General features: G+C 38.8%; 1 protein-coding gene across 7 annotated transcripts in view; it reads left to right on the top strand.

Moving 5' to 3' along the window:
* Positions 1-22,641, top strand: part of ARID1B (AT-rich interaction domain 1B) — a 333,914-nt gene that overhangs the window by 289,776 nt on the left and 21,497 nt on the right. For 3 of the 7 annotated variants that reach the window (XM_054162693.1, XM_054162695.1, XM_054162691.1), the window contains 5 exons: positions 2,911-3,062; positions 10,514-10,623; positions 11,358-11,516; positions 17,413-17,622; positions 20,989-21,193. In XM_054162693.1, the coding sequence (XP_054018668.1) occupies positions 2,911-3,062; positions 10,514-10,623; positions 11,358-11,516; positions 17,413-17,622; positions 20,989-21,193 (836 nt within the window). The remainder of the gene's footprint in view (positions 1-2,910; positions 3,063-10,513; positions 10,624-11,357; positions 11,517-17,412; positions 17,623-20,988; positions 21,194-22,641) is intronic. The other 4 variants (XM_054162694.1, XM_054162692.1, XM_054162697.1 and 1 more) reach the window with 3 other exon arrangements.

The raw sequence follows: 22,641 nt of genomic DNA, 5'->3' as shown, positions 1-22,641 counted from the left end.
GTTTAGCAGCTGCTGTGTAACATATTTATAAGTGTTTAGTGACCTGGAGGTTAATCAAAATGAGTTTGGTGATCTCAGCTCAGTTCTTAATGGACTCCACTTCATATTATAGCACTGATGCAGCACAATTTGTCACAGTTGGCAGTCTTTACTCAAAGGAGGACCACTGTGGAGTGAGAATTAAAGGCTGAAGTAATACCTGATAATTTCTCCCTAAAGAAACTTTCCATTCCAAAGCATTATAGAGCAGAATATGTGGAGTAGCTCTGTATTGCACGCTGCGCCCTGTATTGCACGCTGCGCCCAGCCTCAGGATAAAATAACATTTACTCTTCAGAAGATGTCACCTTTCAGCGTTACTGAATGAGCTCAAGCATGCTGCAGTCAGTGCTTTGGTGGGGGACTGGGGAAAGACAAAGTTCTGCCAGGGAGGGTGCTGACTCTTTTCACTTGCTGGGCTCTTTCCAGAGATGGAGAGCTGTGTCTGTTCCAAGTGCAGCATTACATGAGAGGATGAAAGGGAAAGATACTGCCTTGCCAGATGAAATTCTGAAATTAGGTTCCGCCATTCAGGTCTTTCTGGGTACGGAAGCAATTTTTTTAGACTTCAGTTGTTTTCTTGCTGGCCTTGCCAAAGCTACTATATTCTTTTTGTTTAATTTCCAGTCTCCATCTAAACTGGAAATAGTTTCCTGCTTTTTGATGTAAGTTGTTGTACATCAGTATGCTTTCATGAGCTACAGTTGAGATTGATGTCTGTAGTGGGTAACATGAAATAGGTTGTACCTCAGTTTGAGACAATGAACAGCTCCACAGCTTAGAAGATAAACATGCTATAAAAAGTAATAGTATTGAAATAGTAGTAGATAAGGACCAATTTCAGTTTACCTGCAAGGTGCATCTCTCTTGTGCATGTTTAAAGCAAAAGAAGGACATTGGTGAGATAGATACCTGTAGAGACTTCTGTCTTTTCAAGAATCCTAGGCTTACTCCTTAAAAGAACCTTTCAAGATCAATTACTTCTTTTTTAAAGTGTAAAATTGCACTTGCACACTTTCTTCATCTTGACTAGTAACCCAGTAATGGAAAGGCCCTTTCTTATCCAGCATAGAAAGAACTTCTCTGTTAACTGCGTTTGTTGAAATATAGCCATTTTCAGCTAAGAAGGGGGGGGGTATGTGTTTAAGATTCAGTATTTACATAAGAAAAGCTTGATTGTGTGACTGAAATCTTGAAAAGCTGTTGTCAAATGGTCCTGCTCTTCTCTCTTCCCTTTGTAATTTTCCCTTGGAGCATTGCACCACTGTGCATTTTAAATCTTTTCCCTCTGCTACTAGTTGCAAGCTTCATCAGGGAAATGACATTGTATGGCAGTTGTCTCCTTCATATCAAAAGAAAGCCTTTGCCTCTTTGCAAGAGCGAAGAAAAGTTTGTCTTCAGAAAGCAAAGGACAAAACTGAATTGGAAAAAGATGCTTTATTTAGATAACACGTTCTCTTTCGCTTTGAAGAAATTCACAATGCGTCAAGAAAAATTAGACCAAATAGTGCTTTAATGGTCTTCCTTCTGTACCTCCTACAAAAAGAAATCCATTTCTACCAATTACATTAAGCACCTGCCATGGGTTTGGAGAAGCCAAGAAGCCATTAAAGTTGTTGAGGGTTGTTGGTTTGGGGCTTGTCTGTTTTGCTTGAATGGTATAATATATATCATATAATGAAAAGTAGGTTTATACCAAAACTCCATTGTGCTACCAGTGCATGCAGCTTTTCCTGCCTGTAGGATAAAATTAAATGCTTTAGGTTTTATGAGGGAAAAAAACAGTGACAGGCACCAGAGCTATGTACAAAAAGTGTCCCTTCATGTCTCTTTTATTTGGAAAAAGAAAGAGACAGGTCAGAGTTTTGTATTTTCCTGTGTAGGCTATGAATGTAAGTAAGTTTATTTTTACATGTGTTCTCATTTTTATATATCTATGATCGTGTAAGTCTATATCCATATCATAATATGTGCAGTCTTCAACTATACCAAGAAAAGGTAGATAACTGTAGTATGCATTATAAGAATAAAAGTTGTTCTTTTAAGTTGGGTCATTATATGGGGTTATTCTGCTTACTTGGATTGAATTCTTTTTTTCCTTGTGCCTCAGTTTATCTATAGAGTTTGATAAAACAAGTACAACATGTACTTAGATACATTTTATAACTTAAGAGCAGATCAAGGTTTAGCCTTCAAAAATATTTGGTCTGAAGATCTTCAAATCTGAAGATGTTGGGAATTAAGTCTCTCGTAGGAAAAGCATTATACTGATACAGGATCAATTTTCAGAGCAAAAATAGTTGTGCTGAGCTTTCTTTTTTCAACAAAGTGCAGTAGATATGTGGTCTTTTAAAAGAATGGACAGAGGTGACATGTACAAAAGATGAACATCATATTCAATGTGGTAACATCAGATACAGAAACGTGAAACAGATTCCATGGTACCCATTTTTCTTCTGGTTATCTCACTGGTTTTGAAGCTGTAGCGGGCAAGGATTTCTCTAACACAGTCAAAAATGCGATTCACTGGAATTTTTTTTTGCCAATGCTAGGTTCTGGTTTTGACTTCTGATCACGTTGCTGTCTACTCATAGAATAAATAATGAGTTGTATTTTTCTGCTGATTGGTTGTGATGTATAAGGACATTGTATGTGTCTCTTGAAATACGTCTTCAGTACAGTTCTGCCTCAGATACACAGAAACTAATTCAAGACTAATGCAAAGCTCCCTGTGTAGGTAAAATGAACTAATCATGTGCCTTCTCCTCCACTATTTTCAAACAACAGGACATGTACTCTGTGACAAACCACAGCACCTTCAGGAGCAAGGTACATAATGAGACATCGTGTGTGTGCTCTTTCTTCTTGTAGGCAAGGCAATTTTCCTGCCATGAATCAGAGCAGTATCATGGGATCCAGCTCCCCCTACACTCAGCCGATGAACAACAGCTCTGGCTTGATGAACCCACAGGCTCCTCCTTACAGCATGGCACCTAACATGGTGAACAGTTCAACAGGTAATGGTGGGTAACCTTTCAGCAGCGGCTTTCCTCCATAAACCTACTTAACAATACCAACCCTTGGCTGATGGCAGAAGGGCAGCCTTCTTCATTTGATTGATCCCTGTTGGGTGGTTTGGAATGATTTGACGCTAGGCTAAGATTCACATTTTTTTGTACAGTAGCTCATACATTTTTCATGAAGTCCTTTTGCACAGCATGTAGATGAGTACAATGTTTTGAACAGTTCCAGCAACACCTCGGACTCAGTTTGACGTAGGTGTTGACTAGCAAGTATATGTATATTTGTGTGTATGTGTCTGCAAGAGAGGGAAGGAGAAAAACCTCATCTTCTAAGGGGCTGCCGTTACTTTTCAGTGTCTTACTTCCTAAGATTACAATTTCAGATACATAATGTGGTACTTATTTAAAAAAGAGATGTGTACCTGCTCTGATATGAAGATGCTGTTAGTTGAACACTTGAAAGAATTACTCTGTTCTGAAAACACAGACTGTATTTACTGCTTCCAAAATTCATACAACCATATATAGGATTTCTTCATTTACTGGTTTAAATATCTATATAGGAAATTTAACCATACCTTTTTTTTTTTTTTTTTAAAAAAAGAGGCATATTCAGTGTAGCTGCTGGATTTATCCTTCATGTCATGACTTGTGAATTCAGAATTATTTGCAGCTTTGTGTGTGACAGAAGGCAGAGGTGAATGTAGTTCTGTGCAAACATTATATAGTCCATATTCAGCTTGAACTCCTAACAGTTATCTTCCATTAAGATAATACTTCAGTAAAGATCAGTTCTTTGATTGGTGTGGATTTGGATGGAGTTCCAATGACCCTGAAGTGGATCCTCCCAAATACTTATTCCAGTCATGGAGTTTCTGTGCCTGCTTTATTGATTTATTAACCCTTTTTGAAAGGTTGGGGTGGGCTTTTTTTCTGAAAGCTGGACAAATTGTGCTATGGTGATTTGATGTTGTTTCTTAGTTGGTTTTGTTTCTACTTTTGTTTATTTCTTTAATGAGGCCTGCCACTTAAACTGTACCTTATCATGAGCCTGTGTTTTGTTATGTTCCTTTTTGCCCTGCTTAGCCTATTTCATTCCTTCATCCTTCTCCTCCTCCCTGTCTTTCTACCCTGTGAATTTTACATGTCCCTGCTTCCTGGGCAGAAAACGGCTGCTGTGAGATTCTAGTGTCTAGTATATGTAGTATTTGGCTTTTTCCCCTCTACATAGGAGCTCCTGAGACAATTAATAGTGTGTTTATTTTTCAAGAATATTATGTTACTGTTTTGGTTAGAAGAAACGGAAAGGAAACTGTTAATCAGTAAGATTTTTTCTTTAAATAAGAAAAGCAAAAAAAAGAAGAGCTGTTTCAATGCTGGCTTGGAAGCCATTGGTTAGTCCAGACATTACACTTCACCGTCTGGATGTAGAGGGAATTGCTATTGAAAAGACCATTAGATAATAGCTTGCTTTTCCCCCACCAGAGCTGTCCCAGGTAATATTATGTTTTGTTTGTCTAGTTATGTGTTTTGTCTGGCTTGCTGAAATAAAATTACTTCTGAGCATTGAAACTGGACTATAAATTCTGTTTTGCTATTAGCAGAAGTAATTTTTCCCCCTTTTCCTTTGCCCCCCAGAGCTGCAAAAATAACCAACAGCAAACAGATGGCAGAGTGCCCTACCTAAGAAGATTTATGTATTCCTAAGGAATAACCAGTTTAAAGGAAGATTCACAGAGGTTTTTTGTTCAGATAATTCAGCCATTCGTTATTTCATACAGTAGAAATCTGTTCAATGCAAGGCCATTTATCCTAGCAGTCTTTTGTATGGGGTAGTCATACTCTTTTTATTGTGTTATGCATTCTGAAATATTGGATTTTTAATAATTTAAACATTTATCAGGGTTTTTTCTGCCAGTGCATTTGTGAGGTTTTCTTTTGTTCCAGTTATATTAATTCAAAGATTACCCAATGGAAAGTGAGTATGAGATGAACTGGAGGAGTTCAGTGCACCTCTTTTCCTCAGCATGAACAGTCATGCATCTAGATTGCTTTATGCAGCTGGCCTCCAAGAACACACAGACAGTGTTGGTATGGGGCAGGGGGGACTCAAAAACTGAAAATCAGGTGTGAATATACAACTAGGGGCACATGCAATGGAAATTCTGCTTTTCCTCCTATTCCAAAGGGCTGAGCTTAAGACGAAGTGTAAATACAATATATAAAATTATAATGCCTTGAGCTGGGGGACTGCTTTAGGGTCAGCTCTGGCCCTGCTTTTGATGAGATGGAGAAATTGCAGGTGATACTTTCTTGCAGATTTGAAAATGGGATTTTCTGTGACATAAAGACCAGTTAATATATCTGGCTCCTGAGGCTTTTTCCCTGCTCGTTTTAAGTCACACATCTGTTGGATAAACCAGGCTTCAGTCAATGTGTGGGGCCAAAACCAAAAGCAACTGAGTGGCTGCTGATGGAGTGTAGTGTGCATTAGTTAACTTGATCACATACACTGAGCATGAACAACTGTGTTTTTCATTAGAAGCCAATGAAAAACTACAGTAAGCAATAGGGAAAAGTCAGTTTCTGGTTTGTCTGGGATTTAGAGAGTGCAGTTGTGTTGTCTGTTTTAAGGGAGGAGGCAGGTTCTGGTTATATTAAGCAAATGCACTTTCAAGTTTTCACTCTGAAACAGAAGATTGGTGATGCTGATGGAATTGTTTTCATATGTTTTTGGAGCTTCACTTAGCTAAGTATAACACTGGTTTTATCACTTGTTTTTAGTAGTATTTGTAACTCCTTATTAACAGGTTTTTTCTTTAGTTTTTTTAATTAATGTCACAATTGAAAGGAAAATCGTGTTGCAGTTATGCATCCTGGTACTTCAACAGTGACTGTGGATCAAAGAACAGATCACCACCTTCTGCTGATGTAGAGTAGTTTAGGAACACAGAAATTATGAGATCAAAGAAGACAGATCCTTCTGATAAAGTATCCTATCCATAAAAATAACAAAAGCTTCAAGAAGAAGTGCCAGAATCCCTTCACAGTTACGGAACAAACTGCCATTCAGAAAAACTGGATAGTCTCCACAGTCCTTTTGTTATAGGAGTTCACCTTTCACACACACACATATATATATATATATATTTTAGTTGTATTTCACCTATTTTTTAAATTCAAGCTTTAAAATACATATTAATAAAAGGAAACTTAAAAACCCCCAACATAAATAGAATAATAATTTTAGTGAAAATTATGGTTTTAAAAAAAAGTAATCTGGAGTTTGGATCACAAAGATTTCTATATTGTGCTTACACAGAAACTGGCACTCATAATCTCTGCTGCTTCTGGAGGTGAGCAAACAACAAAAAGGCATTAAACTCCTTACTGCCACAAGATTCCTTTCCTAATTTCACTACCTCTGTCCTACTGAAACCTTCCATTTTCTGGGCATTAGTATTCCCGAGAAATATTTATCATTGTAATACTTCTCTTCTAGAACTTTATGGGTTTTGTAATTTTCACTAAAGAAATCAAAAGAGTGCTCTTAAAAATAGCAGTAAGACTAGATATAGCACTTGCTTTTCTTATTATTGTCTATATTTGACTTTGGATTTATTTGGATTTGATAAAGCAATCACATTTATGAATGTGAAGCATTCTTAAACAGTCTTGATTTTCTCAGTTTTGCAGCTCAGTTACATTTTTCTGAAGGCCTCTATTTCACTGTTTGTTTTTGCTCTAGTGCGTATCTTTGCATGAGCTTTTATGTAGTGCACATTTAAATAAACTTTTTGGAGGGTGTCAACAGTTGGTAACAGCTGTTATATCCCATCACCTCTACTCCAAACAAACAGTAACCCTGAATCAAGTCTAATCCTGGCACAGAGATGCCCATGTCCCAGACTGCGTGCACGTGTCATCCCGCAGATGAGACTTTCTAGGCAGAAAGGAGGTACAATGCTGAGATCCTTGATGATCCATTCATCCCTTTCATATAAGGTGCCTGAGCACCCTGGGCTGTGTCTTTCCCCAGATGTGGAATATCATTTGTGGCAGGAAGTTAAGCAATGCTATTGTCCCTCTTCTGTTTTTCCTGTGGGCATAAAACCAGTGGGAATCCCCATGCCAATTCCATATGAGTCACAGATTTGCTGGGCTTTTTTTCCCTTTTTCATTTTTTTTCCAGAATGAGAGTAGAAGGGGTAGAAGGGAGGAAGCAGAGTCTTAACAAAGTGTGCAGTATTCTGTTTTGTAGAGTGTGATTTGTTATTGCACTAGCAATAAAGAGAAAACCAGTGTTTGCGTATTGCTGCTCCTACAGTATTTCATCATCTTCTGGGACTGATATAGCAGACTTTGGCAAAAAATAATACATTGCAGTTTTGCTCTTGTCAATATCTGCCTTTGAGTACATTAAATTCAGTGTGGAATAGTTAATTCAGGACCTTGACCCATACTTGTTTTTCAAAATCATTCTAGCTGTTAAATTCTTATAAGAAGCCAGAGGCTAGTACTTGAAACCTATTCACAGTACACTACAACACTTTGGAGTCAAGATTTCCCTGTCATCCTCCTCTCTAAAATGTTTTATCCTTTGGTCTGCACTTCACACACAGAATTGTTAGTACCTGTGTCAAAAGAGACCATGTCTTATTTTAGCAGTTTCGTGACAATAACAGTATTTCACTGCTCAGAAAGGGTCATAACAATGTTCTTGCTGTGCTGCTTTCTAAAAAAAAAAAAGTGAAGGAATGTCTTCTTGCAAATCACTGGAGAGTACATTTGCAAGAAGTTATGAAACAGCATTTCAACAGTGGATAGAAAAGTAGCTGTGGAATCCTCTTAGGTAAAAGCTATATGGAAACTACAGAACCCTGCATTTTGGTAATAAAAACTCTTACAGTTTAGAACAAAAATTCTTAGAGTTCTTACAGTTTAGAACAGAAAGACTGAAACAGAATTTGGCAAACTTTTTTTTTTTTCTTCATAATTGTTTTCCAACTCCTGATTGTTATGGTTGCATATACCAACAGCAAATATTCAAAAGCCAGAACAAATTGGTATTTTTACATTTCTATACATGATTAGTATGTTCAGTATATGTGCGGTAGACTTACTTGCCCTTTACATATGGTGCTAATTTTAACCTCTCTGGAAAACACGTTTTATAAATGAATTCTGGTGGAAACAGGACTACCAGGAGTGGGCACAATTATTATATTCTTTGTAACAGAAATACAGTATGTCAACTGAGAGAGCAGTGAGGTATCAGCAGAGGATTTGGCCACGCAGAATTCTGGTGAAGAATCGTGGTTGTTAACTTTGCTTTGTCTGACCTCTCTAAAATTGCTTTAGGGTGGAAGGGTCGTCTTCGGTTGCTTTGAAACTAAAACCAAGACTTCTTTTTTAGCACTTCCACAGCATGAAACGTGTTAACTGTTAAAATGGATTTTCTCTAACAGTTCAGCATCCCAGTTTGAAACCAGATTATGGCATACATTTGACCATTTTATACACATGTAACATTTTTAAATCTCTATAAGAAAAATAACTCTTCTTTTTTTTTTTTTCTTTTTAAACTGTGGAATTCAAAACTAAAATGTGTTAGGTTGCCATCTCTTCATAATGGTCACAAGCTGCCCAAACTCCTCAGAGTATAAGGGCAAAATGTGTACAAATCAAATGCTTAGTGGATGCTGGCTTCCCAGTATCATATTGCTTGGCTGTTTTGTTGAGGTTTCACAGACATACATAAAAATAACAGCATTTTTAGCTGATCCCAATAGATTTTCTCTGCAGCTGCATCACTTGAAAAAAGCTTTTTGTTCCAATTCTTCAAGTCTTAAGTATTACAAGTTATTTTTTAATTTTTTTATATATTTTTTTTTTTAAATCTCAATGATGATTTCTGCGCTGTGATGATTTTAAGGGCTTGATTGGGCTACAAATGTTCTTCGGAAAAAAACAAGGAAATGTGCCCATGAAAAACACCGGCAGTTCAAAGCCGAATATAGAGCATACAGTTGTAAACTCACATGGCACATGGCTGGGTAGGTTTTTTTGGCAGACCCCTAGTCTCAACCTGCAGTGATGCTAAAGATATTAGCAAATTAGCACTGCAAAGCTTGCCAGCGTATTCGCCAGAGTCCTGCTCGTGCTCTCACTGCTGTAATTAAAACTAATTATTTTCTAAAACATAGTAATACATGAATATGTGCAATAATCATTTTGTAGTGGGCAATCTGTGAAGTATTTTTAAAGCTTTCTTTCCCCTCCTATCTTTGGCTTGCTACGCAGTGTGCTTGCTGCCTAGTGCAAGCCAGCATTGTCGTTTTGCAGAGGCACGCTAGGCTGGTAACGATCTGATTTTTGTTCTTATATTTTTAACAGTGATGCTTTGTCAATTCCTATAATTTGTAAGTTTGCAAGAGGTATTTTTTTTCCCTTTTTATTGCCTTGAAGGTTATTCTGTTCTTTGTTTTTCTTATCTAAGATCCTTGTTTGGAGAAAGGGCATGAGAGGGAGAAAAAAGGGAGAGGAAATGCTATGCATGTGGATTTCTGCAGGGAAAGAATCATCTCACATCTTGCTGTTGTTCTCTGGTTATTTGCATTGATTTGGTGTCACGGCACCTCCTAGCATCTGCTTTGCCCAATGTTCTCTGTCTGTCTGTCTATCTGAGTGTTTCTCCTTGCATCTTTCTAGAAATCCAGAAACACAGCAGCTCAGCAGCAGTAACACTATACTTGGCACTTGCATCTTCAAATAAAAAAAACCAAACTCCACATGACCCTGAGAAGCAGCCGTGTGCCATTATCAGAGAAAGACATTTGTGCATTCATTACAGTCCCACCTCATTTTGGCAGGAGAGGAAGAAGTTGAATGCATGTTCTCCAGCAGAGCTCAGTTTACAGCTTGTAATTCTGTAGTTAAGGCTCACGGTGGCTGAGCCATTCATACCAAAATCAGTAGGGGCAGGAATTATCTGCTGGACACCAACCTTAATACAGATGTAAATGGGAAATTCAGCCTTTTTCTGGCATTCAGCAGTAAAAGCAAAATGCTTATCATTTTCATTTACATTTGTCTGCTGCTAAAAGAAAAGTGCAGTGGTTATTAAAATAGACCTGTTCTGTTGAAATGCAGTGGTCAAATATGGAAAGAGCTGAAGACCACTAACAGCATGAAGAATTAATTTTACTCTGTAAAGTGGTAGTTGTTGTTATTGTTGTTGTTGTTGCATGGTGCTTGTAGTCTCCCCTCATTCATTCTCTTATTTCCTCACTTCAGCTGGAGAGGTTTCCAGGTTTCCGGCTGCTAGAATAACAGGACAGAGGTGGAGTAACCCCTGCTTCACCTGGCACAGCATCTTGCAGCAGGAAGTGTGGGTTTTCCTACAAAGCCAAACATAGTCATGCTTAACTGTTTCTCCTGTTTCCGATTAGCACCTATGGGTCTTGCAGATATGATGACAGCTGGTGAGTCCAAACTACCCCTTCCTCTCAAAGCAGATGGCAAAGAAGAAGGACCCCCCCAAACTGAGAGCAAGTCAAAGGTATTTATCACCTCCGCACGTGGTGTTGGTTGAGCCCGCAAAAGTCTGCTGTATTGTCTTTCATCTTCTGGTTTTGGCCTACCCACTTCTGTTCTTTCCTGCATGCCTTTCCATTCATGTGCAATTTCTTTGTTTCTTTTATTTTGTTTCTTTTTTCCTTCATTGTGTGGATCTGAAAGTTACTAGTTCTTACGGCATTTTAACTTGCGGGGGCAAAGCAACCCAAGCCAAAAGTTGCGTGGGATTCGGCTGTGCCAGGTGGGTGGGAAAGAAGGGTCTTGCCTGGTTTCAATACTTGCAGCCATTTTTCTCTGCCTTCAGTTATAGCTTCCTGTTTTGGCCGCCTCAGCAGCAGCACCATACTTTAATATTTTGCTTTCCTGCCTTATTTGATAAAATAAGGTGACCAGCTTGTTTTTTTTCCTTTCTTTCATAAGGGGAAACCCATGCTTAGCATTCCATGTGAGCTTGAAATAAGCATGGTGGCTTAATGACTTTAGCCAAGCATCCAGCAAACTTTCCAAATTATGCTAATTAACAATGTTGTTTTAATACCTCTTCTATATATATATATATAAATATTTATATATGTGTGTGTTTTCTGTATGTGTCTCTCTGTTTATATATATTTTATATATATAAATTGGTCACTGTTAAACTGGATGTATTTTTTTTGTTTTTAATAAAGTTTGCCCTGCCTTTGTCATATTTTTTTTTATTTTCCTTTACCACAGGATAGCTACAGCTCTCAGGGTATTTCTCAGCCCCCAACCCCAGGCAACCTGCCAGTCCCTTCCCCAATGTCCCCAAGCTCTGCTAGCATCTCCTCATTTCATGGAGATGAAAGTGATAGCATTAGCAGCCCAGGCTGGCCAAAGACTCCATCAAGCCCTGTAAGTGGCTCTGGTTTTTTTTGGGTTTTGTTTACTTTTTTGTAATTAATTATATTTTAATGCTTGCTTGTTTGTTTTGTAAATTCTTTTCCTTCATTATTTATCCACTAAACAGTTTTCTTTCTTTGTAACATTGGGTACAAATTCTGCTCTTGGACAGATGACTGTAAGTTCCTCTGCCTGGCTTCAGTGGGACCTGAGCATGCTTATCCAAGGGCAAAATTTGTCCCAACAGTACTTTGAAATAAGAAAGAGTAAAATTGCGTGCATCGTGCAAGTGTGCTGTCTGGTAATACAGCAGTTGTCGTGAAGAAAACATCCTTCCTGTAATGCATCAGCTTCCAAGCATGCCGACTGTGTTGTTAAGGACAATGCCATTTCTGTTCCTGGGCCCAAACTCCTTCACACAACTGACTTCACTCTGGTTGCTGCACTTGTCTTTGCTAGGATTATTTAGGAAAAAAACAAAACAAAACAAAATGAGGAATCATCTCCCCTATTGACACTAAGATCCCTCAATGTTTAAACTCTAGACTCAGCACCATGAAAAAGCTGCCATGTTATTTATGAAACATTTTTAATTGTGAACTGTGAATTTGGAAATGCAATCCTTACGTTACCAGGGTGCAGTCTAAACCAAAATTCTTTCTAATTTGCTTCATTCCATTATTTTGAAATAACCCAGATTGTGGTTAGAAAAAAAGCCTGATACATATATGGCTTTAGAAAACTGGTTTTTAGATTAATGCTATTTAGTCATTCTGATACGGGTTGTAAGGAAAAACCTGAAAGATATGTGTGGAGCTAAAACTTCATTTCATAATATATATCTAGATATATAAACACAGAAAATCTGTATACATATCTAGAAAGAGAATGCAGACATAAGATGATCTGGCCTACGGGGAGCAAATGTCCACTTGGTCATTTTTGCTTTGTTGTGTTTTTGTTTGTTTTTTTAATTAGAAATATATATATTGTTCTTCTTTCTTTCTTTTTACCAAAAGTAATAATGATCATAACTTCTCTGTAGAAAAATGCATATTAAGGGGTTTATTTTTCCAATGTTAATGTGTATTTAAATTGACAATAACTCTTGAATACCAATTTTCACAAAGTGATACATTGAAAGGGCAAACACCAGAAGGCCAATTGGAGGGGGAAATGTCTACCCATCCAATAAAAAGACATCCAGTGATTCTGCTGAGCAAAGGGGCAGCATGGCATGAAATGCACCACCTTAATGTTTTGATGTTTATTTGACAGTGACTTTGAGTCTCAGAAGGCAGCTGGTGTTACTTGTTCCCACAAAGTCTCATCTTTTTCTTAACAGCATTTCTGAAGGCATGGTACCAAAACCTTCTTAGTTTTCTTTGTAGTAGTATTTTGGGTATTGCTTGTTTGGGTAGTTTCTGAGGAAAGCAAGAGACTTACTGCACAGGCTAACTCATTGAGTTCTTCCTCTGCAAAGCTACCGAATGATAATGCATTCCTGAGCTCATTGCATAAACTGCATAACAAATCCCAGAGTCATCATGAACATATATGGAGTTTTACCATGTAAATATGCCAGAGTATAGTATTGGAAAAAAAAGTTTGTTCTTTAAATTCCTTCTGAATAGCCTTCTCTCCAAACGCTGCAGCATCTTTAGCTTCAGTTATCTTGGCACACAGATATTGATAAATACGGTGCTTTGCAACAGCAGAAAAATAAGTGCTGTAAATGAGCTCATCCTTTTCTGCCTCTGAAGGCCCGTGTACTGGATAACTTCACTGACTTCAAGGGGAGCCTAGCATAGACTGGTACGATTGATTGTGGGCATTTTGTTGCACTTGAAAACAGCTTGAATTTGTTCATTAAATCCGAAAGCTGCTTCACGTGCTACAACTTCTCTGTTCCAGCAGAGGATAAAAGCAAGGGTGAATGGTCTGTGATTCACTTCACAGTATCCCTGTGATCCTAATAAGTGGATCTTCTCTTTCAGCAGTTTTATATAAAAGCGAGGCATGAGAAAACGTGGAGAAAGAATTGTTGAACTTCATGTTTTGAGGGCTCTTTGCTTACACCAGTAAAAGGACACTTCTGCTATGCTAATTTCATACATAGTGTGCAACCCTGATAGCAGTGAAGCGGCTTTAAAATTCTTTAAAAGATAAATTTCAAGTGTGAGTGTAAAATGTGCAGGATTGCTGCTATGTGCATAAAACATAGGCTATGAAAAGCCCATAAAATGCTGTTCACTGTCCATAGGTACCCATGACAGTGAAAACACCTGAATAGTACTGTATCTGCATGGTGCTAGCTATGAGGGGGTTGCAGAGTTCTTCAGGAGGAAATCTTGACAGTGGATTGTGTCCTGAAAAAGCCTCTGCCAGAGATTGGACTTTGGCAGTTTCTGCTGCTTGTGTACGCACACTCTGTTCTGTAGTAAAATAGGTCTAAGTAATAAGTGTATTATTGGCAAATTCTTTATTGAAGTGGGGGAAGTTCATTCTATAAATATAGACACTTAAAGATATGTACAGAAACAACTACCCACTGCCTTAGTGTGAAAAGAACTCCTACAGAAATTTGCAATTGCTGAAGGATTCTGCAGACTCACCATAGAAGAATCTGTACATAATACAGTTTCAAAAGGTGGTAGGTGTATTGAAAATAAAGTCTGAGGTTCAATATAGTTAATACAAGAATTGGCTTTGGTATGCACATATTTAGTGAGTTTTTATAAGCACCCATTTAATCGTGGCCAATCGTGTCACACAAAAGAATGCTGGGGACTGAAGGCAGAAGTAGGATGCAGCTAAATCAGTGAAGGTGTATACCACAGGCTTGCACTAGCATTCTTTTATCAACAAACTTAACAGAAGAAAACCTCATAGTCTGTATTCTTCCAGCATTGCCTGGCATGTGCTCATTTTAGTTAACAATCTGCTAATGGGACCATTTTGTAATAAACCCTTATTTTCTGAGGGTTAACATTTACCTATAGGCAAATTTAGGCTTCCAGCTGAACCTGCCCATGTGGAATTGAAGTTTATTTCTGTGTAGACTAGCTTGAATACATCTGTCATTTTTATATGTTTACATTTGTAAAAATACAGAAGAGAAAAAGATCTTTACTCTTGAGGAATAGCATTCTTCCCTCCAGTGCATTCTTCTAAAGTTAACATTTCATTTTAGAAGAAAATTGCACCCATTTTACAAAGCATGACAACCTGAAAGCTCACACAGTAAGAAACACTTCTTACCTTCTGTAAGCCGTGAAAAGTTTTCAGATTATACTGTCATTTTAGAGCCTGCTGCCACACTGCTGAAAAGCAGCGTCATTTGAGATGTACAGTAGGAAAACCTAGCATGAAAAATTCTTAACTGTTTCCATTCTGCTCTGAATCTGATTTGGAAAAAAACAAAGAATCTTATGTAAAAATGAAAATGTGAAACTGGCAAACCTGAACATTCTTAATTGTGGACTACCATAAAAGAAAAATAGAAATTCTTTTGTTACCTCCTGTGTTAGAATATAAGCACATACAAAGTTTGCTGAGTGAAAGCTGACATTTTCCACCTTCATTTTTATGATTTTTGTAGCATTGTAAGTGACATTAAAATGTGATGAACAGCAGAGTAACTTTGTTCTTACTGCAGCTGGGAGAGGGGTAGCTCCAGTTCATTCAGCTGTTCAAGCCTATGTGATCATGTAGCTGTTCTCACTATAAAATCAGATTAGTAGCAATGTGTCTTGCCTCTTCCCTCTTTCCACCCAGCCCCCAAAATATCTTTGAGAAAGTGTATTTGTTGAGAAGAGTTACACTGATTTTCTTGAACACTCAGATATATAGCAAGTGATGCTTGGAGTAAACTGATTGCTGTTATAGAATCAGTTTGTGCATTCATTGAATAATCTGCAGGGCTTACATCAAAATACTTTCCTGCCAGCCACTTAGTATTAAAACAAGTTGAGCCTTGCTCTGGCTTCAGTAGGAATTGTAACACAACTGAATCTGGCTCGAGTACATTCAGGAGTGCACATCACTTCTAAGAAAGGTAATCATATCTGTCTATATGAACAACTTCTGTGTAGAAGTTACAGTATCAGGAAGCAAGGCTGAAATTTTTACAGGAGGCTATTTAGTTAAAATTAATATCCATTCAGTAGAAAGAACAGCAATGGCTCATGGAACTGCTGGGTCATCCCCTTTGGCTTCATGTCTTTTTTCCTCCTGGCTCTTCTCCAGTGTTGCCAAGTTTCAGCTAATGGCTGGAGGATGATACAGAGCCTGTCATATTTTCCAGGCTAACATGCAAGATGAATGATGGCAATGCTTTTAAAGTCGTTGGCAGTTGGATGCTACCCTACTGTATCTTTCCTGGCGTTGAGTGCCGGTCCTCACCAGTGCTAACTGGGGACATGGACAAAGTGGGTAGTTCAGCAGCATCTGTGAGGTACAGTTAGAGTCTTTGTTAGAGCTGTTGAACTAGAAATAAATTCCTGTTCCTTCAGAATAGTGCTGTTCCTGTTCAAAGTAAGGCAAAGGCAAAGGAAGGGAAGAGTGATTGACTAGATGAGTTTAAAGAAGTGTCTACTGCAGTCAGCAAGGAAGTCTAGGATTTTACTATACAGACATGAAGGATATGTTTCTCTTCATATATCTGGCTCCTTTCCCAAAGTTTTATATCAATCATTTTCTCTTGCATTTAATTCTGAACAACTCCCATCTTCCACCGCTGAGCAAATCACTTCACCTTCTGCAGCAGGAAGGTCTTCCTGCAGTAGCAGCAGCAGCCCCTCTCTGCTTTAGATCAGAGGCAGCTTGGCAATAGTGTAGAACATCCATACATGGCACAGAGCCCAGCTCACAGGGTTATATTGCAAAGAAAAGATGTGGTGAGAAGTTACAGCTTGTGTCTCAGCCTTAGTACTTTCTGCCATCTCCACACAGAGTAGAGAGCATCAAGATAACATGAGCTTTTGATAGCTGTAAAGCCCAAATAACAGCAGGAAAACAGGTTCACTCTTGCATTTCTGCCACATGAGAAAGACTTGTTCTTTTCTCTTTTGCTTTTTTTCCTGGTGGTGGTTCAGCTCTGATTGCTGACAACCCTGGGTTTCCCCAGGTCATGATGCACATTCTTTTTGCAAGGTAGGACATGTGAGATGGCTATCTTTTGTCCTCTTTCAAGGAAGGAGAGTAGTAGCTACTTGTAAACATGATTGGCTCAGGACTCCAACTGGCAGTTCACAAGAGTATTGCCACTAGTGTCTTTGTACTGTAGGCACTCTTGCTGATCTTGTTTTTTAGCCAGCAGTGGTGTGAAGATTTAGTAAAACATAACCATTTGTGACTCTCTGAAGAGTACTACTCAGTGTACTACTTTACCATGGTTCACAATTGGGCTATTTTCGTGCAGTTCAAGTTCTGGAGGAAGACCTTCAGGTTTTCTAGTCCCTTTTGGGGGCAAAGATGAGAGGGTCAATCTGTCATGATTTTTAGATTATGTAAACTTGTGTGGAACAAATCTGATTTTAATTTTACCAAAACTAATGTTTGCAAAGCACTTTGAAATAAGTGGATGAGAAGCACTGGTGAGAGAGACCTCTTCTTAAAATGACACGAGGCAACATCAGAAACTTGCCTTCTGGGATCCAAAGTTCAGATCAGTGAAAGAAATATCAAAATGGGGAGTTTGGGCCCTTTATTTTAAAAAGATGAATTTTCCATATCCAGACAGAATGTATTGTTTGTGCCTGAACTAGTAGCCTTCATTCCTGACTGTTGTGTGATAGCTTTAGTTTGTTTGACATCTTCTCTTTTTCAATGTCGTGAGTTTCTTACTTTCTTTTCCCTCCCCCTCCCCACCCTTTCCCCAACTCTTTTTGTTCTTCTTGCGATTTAGAAATCGAGTTCCTCTACCACAACTGGAGAGAAGATCACTAAAGTCTATGAGCTAGGAAATGAACCGGAGCGCAAGATGTGGGTAGATCGGTACCTCACCTTCATGGAGGAGAGGGGCACGCCTGTGGCCAGTCTGCCAGCTGTGGGCAAGAAGCCCCTCGACCTGTTCAGGCTCTATGTCTGTGTCAAAGAGATTGGAGGTTTAGCACAGGTGAGAAGTGCTTGAAAGTGAACCCCTGGAAAAGCCAACATGTATAGTTTTCTAGACTGTTTCCTGCTGATTACACCACTACTTTTTCAACCCTGAGAACATTGTTGAAGAAAACAGAGTGTTGTGGTTTAACTTTTCTCTGGAGTTCATTTTGGGCTGCATAACTGCCCTAAAACTCTGTAGTTTGAATCAAAATTGGCTGTTGCTATAGACAGATTAAATTGTTACCTATTCAGGAGAATCCAGTATTGCCACTAAGAAAAGAAGAAAAGGCTGTTGGATCAAAGTTACGAACAAGAAATGGATTATAGAGCTGAAAGGAAAAGGAGATTTTGAAATCCATCCTTCCCAGATAGGGATACTGCTCTAGAAGGAATCCATTAATGTCTCCAGAGGAGGGCAGATACATTATCCCAAACCTTTCATTTCTTGAGTGTCTCTGTGTGGTACATGTGTTTCTTAGACACAAATTGTGCCTTCCCTGTGTTCGGAAAAGCTTGGAGGATATTTTTGGTTACCTTATGAACATAGTGATTAGAAGGAAAAGGTGAGTTACTTAATTGAAATGAAGGAAAATGAAAGCAGGAAGAGCTAAGAGTGAAAAAGTCACAGAAGCTTTGGATTGTGTTCTTACCAGTTAACTGGAAGTTTTGCAAAGGGATGTTTGGAAATTCCTTGTGACTTCTCTAAGATACTAAATGTTTCATTGTCTAGGACCATCAAAAAGGAAGGCAGAAGAAAATGACCAGTATTTGCAGCCTCAGATCTGGTATTCTAAGTCCTTGCCTAATGCTTTTACAAAGCAACCCTGGCATTGAGGTGCTCACTCTGACTAGGTACTAGAAGCTACTGTGAAGTGCTGAGACCCATCATTCCAGTGGATTTTAGAGCCTTTGTGTGTGTGTGTGTGTGTGTGTTCAGTGCTTTGCAAGATGAGGTTTTAAACGTAGCTGTGCAGGCAAATATGTATACGAAATATTTCCTATAAAATAGGCAACATTTAATAATGTATATCATTTTACACTACTTACAAAATCTGAACTAAAATATGTGGCAAGCAAATTAGATCCTCAGAAAGAGAGCACATTTTAGTAACCTGTGTAGTTAGTTCAAGAAAGAAATATCCAACAAAAATAGTATCATTCTTAATGCTTTTTTTTAATAGTGTACCTCACAACACAGAATTTGAATCACACTACTAAATTAGATCGCTGGCCCTTTAAGTCCGGGGATTTTTAACTGTTCCTGTTATTAAAGGAAGGCAGACAAACGTAATATAGTTCACCTTGCCAGTTGTTAAATGCTGTCTATGGGTAAGAGATGTTATCCTGACATCTTTAGTGATCAGCTCATGGCCCCCAGCATCATAAAGATTTGATTACTTTTAGCTCAGAAACTTTATTACAAGTAAATCGTATCATGCAGCTGCTCAGCCTCATGCAGTATGATTGTGCCCATAGTATGACTCTTAGCATCAAAAATTAAGCAAGATGAGGGGCAGACGGGATATTCTGGAGAGTCATTCATGTTTGCTTATTATGGAAATTTATTTTATTTTGGGACACTCAGTGTTGATTTGCAGTGACAGACGTTATGCATTGCCAAAGAATAAATGCTGTTCACTTAGACTCATTTTTAAAAGAGATTTAGTTACAAATATGTGTGCTTCAGTAGTGGTAAATACTGGCTCTTACAGTAAAGGCTCCTGGTTTTGCTGGTGTGCACACATAAAGGTATGTTTATCTGGGGCTACTGAGAGGTGCAGAGCTTGCTGAGGTCTATTTAAATGCAGCTCTGTAATGCTCCCCTAAAAAGCTGTTCTCCAACTGCTGCACTCCACATCTTGTAAAGTGAGTGACAGGGCTTGGAGCTGTGCAGCAGTGGTGCATATTCTCTGAATAGCTGGAATTGATGGGGTCCCAACATGAACAGACCAGCTGTTGGCAGTCTTCTTTTAAATACCGATACAGTGGGCATTTAGGCATGAATGTTTCTGTTTGCATTATGCAATGTGTTCATTACGCACCACTTAGCTTTAAGTCAGTAGGCACAAAGGGCTGTGTAAGTGGATTTCAAGCCTCAACAGGGGCAGTTGGTGAAAACCTCATCTACTTTAACTCCTGGATACTTGCAGGATGTACCAGAGAAATAAAAATACTCTGCTTGCTATTAATGCTATCCTCAAAAGATCTTTGCTGACCGGCAGTACTTACAGTGTTCTTAAACACCAAGAGAAAATATTAAGAAATGTTTCCTTTGCTGGCATGCAGGCTTAGGAACAGTATGGCTAACGATAACCTTTGTGGCTATACAAGTTAAGTTGGAGTCCTTAAAATCTCGGGCCTCAGGGCCAGTGGCAGTCATCATGGAATGAAGGTTCTTCCCCAACAAGAGCCGAGATCCTCAGATGTTTAAAGCTCATTTATGTCAGTGCTGCCTCTCCTCCATGGATCATACCTAGCAATTATACAACTGTCTGAACAAACTTCGGGGCATTAGGTATTAAGGCGAAAATACTGGCTGCTCTGAGTCATGCAACTGAGCAAGCCAGTGGCATCATCCAGAATGACAAATTAACTTTACCATTATTACAGATCAGCTGTGTTTGAGGAACTCATGAACAGAGTCTTTCAATATTCTCAGTGTTACACTGCAAACAAGACTCACAGTAGAGTTGTGCAGTCAGCTCTGTAATACAGAGTATCACTGGACTAGCCCTGTGTGTTTGAAGTCTGCCTTAATTAATTAAGGGGCCTTACTTCACTCTGCCTCTCATCTAGCCAAGGGATCATTGATCTGTCCCTGCAAGACACCCTGAAGTGAAAGGACTGGAACTAGGACTGATAGGCTGAACTGTTTGACAGATGGTGGCTATTTTGGAGAAAAAAATTATTCTTCATATAATGTTCAGACACTTAAATTGCAGCATAATCCTGTTAGTGCTTTCTACATTAATTTTTAGAACTTGCTTTTTAATTAGAATAGGGTGTGTGGGTGGGTGTTGGAGTGGAGGACAATGAGCATGAATTTGCTTGGAGATGGATTGCTAACTGAGGAGGATAGGCCCTGGAAGAGTGAGAGGCATTTAAAAGATGCACCATGCAGAAGACTCCACAAGCAAAGATTTTATGTAGCTATCAGCAGGTCCTTAATGGTTTTATAACTGTAAATGCTGCTATGCATTACTGCGTGTGGGAGTAATGAGCATTAGTTAAAAGAGGAAAACAAAAAAGTAAACCAAGACATTAAGTGTTTGTGGGGTTTTTTTTTTCCCTTTCTTCCCACCCCCACCCCTCTTTTTTTTGTCTCCTGCGTTAAACAACCCACTGTGCTGCAAACCAATGATTCTGCCATTTATTTTGCTAGGTTAATAAAAACAAGAAGTGGCGTGAGCTGGCAACCACCTTGAATGTCGGCACTTCGAGCAGTGCAGCCAGCTCCCTGAAAAAACAATACATTCAGTACCTGTTTGCCTTCGAGTGCAAGATTGAGCGAGGGGAGGAGCCCCCTCCAGAAGTCTTCAGCACTGGAGATACTAAGAAACAACCTAAGATTCAGCCGCCATCTCCTGGTAAGTCAAAAATACTGCAGCCTCTTACACAACCAGTTTTTGAATGCAAACGATGTTAGGTTGCAATTTATATATTTAGAGGCGTGTCTTGCTAGTGCTGGACACATTACAGGAATAAATACATTGTTGTCATCTTGTTTTCAAACTTGGAACTAGCTCCTGAGTCGAGTCAGATTTAACTCTGAAGGGCCACCCACAGACATGTGTCTACTTTGTCATTGCTCATTCTAACATACAAAGACACATGCACCAGCATACCCTTAATATTCACAGCTATATCAACATAGTGAAAAGAATAGCATTCTGCACAGATGTGCTTGCAACTCTAAGACAGGAGTCAGCCAGTACTGAAAGCAGACAAAAAGATCAGTCTAGTACTTGCAATTTCCTTTCTGTGACTGAAGCTGCATTTTCAACACAACTGTTGGTTCATAAAGCTTCAATTGGAGTCATGATCACAGATGCTGGAATGATCAATGGCTCTTAGCTGGTTTGTCTGCTCTGATACAGCTCGCGGTGACTGGTGGCCAATGGATAGAGTTGAGAGTGTGGTGTATCCACTGCAGGCCCCATAGTTTGGAGGCATGCTCTGTTCCTTTGTTGATAATCCTGTATGTCAGATAAGCCATTACCATCACAGTCTTTATCTTCTTGTCTGAAAAACCGGAATTGCTTCTTGTCTGTTCTTGTACGATGTGGCACTTACAACCACACTACTTTCTTTCTAAATTCATTTTACTTAAGACTTTCAAGATTTGATAGTCATAATTGATACTCAAGGCAGAAAAATTCTTAAGTAGAAACAGTTTAAGTACATAGGAAGAGATGTTTTACTAGTCTATAATGTTGTCTTCTGGATGGACTACCCATAGAAGGGGGGAAAACTCCTTCGATTTGCTGGTTATTAGGCTTTTCTGGCCAACAAAATAATGAGACAAAATTTGTGAACTGCCTTCACAGTTACTACCAGGCAGACCACCTTCTGTTATTGCCAAGAGACTATAATTCCTTGATTGTTTGCAGCAGTTTCCTGCATTAGAAGGCAGTTTTAGGAAAACATTAAATAACTTGATTTCTGTTAGTGCAGTTCACTGGCTGAAAATGGAAAGTGGCAAGTCAGGGATCCAGCAAGCTATGCAGACAATTTGCAGGCTGCATGGCTCCAATATCATATCGTGGATAACAGAAAATTGCAAAGACTTCTATAATCATATAATACAGTTCTGGCCTTTACAAGATCGTTTCTTATGATAGTGCTTTGTCAGTACAGGAAAAAATAACGGCGATAAGGCTTGAATTTTTCTCAGCCGGGTGTATTCAGTGCAATGATTTGCAGGAGTATTTGGTTAAAATCTTCTTAGGTACATCTCTCTGTGTATTAACTTAAATATTTCCTCCACCCTGTTAACACCTAGGGTTATTTGATACCTCATTGCTGATTGTTTAAT

Source organism: Dryobates pubescens, chromosome 6 (genome assembly GCF_014839835.1).
Source record: "Dryobates pubescens isolate bDryPub1 chromosome 6, bDryPub1.pri, whole genome shotgun sequence".
In the NCBI taxonomy this organism is placed as follows: domain Eukaryota; kingdom Metazoa; phylum Chordata; class Aves; order Piciformes; family Picidae; genus Dryobates; species Dryobates pubescens.
Note: the sequence above shows the minus strand (reverse complement) of the source record. Positions and strands in the feature narration are given on the sequence as shown.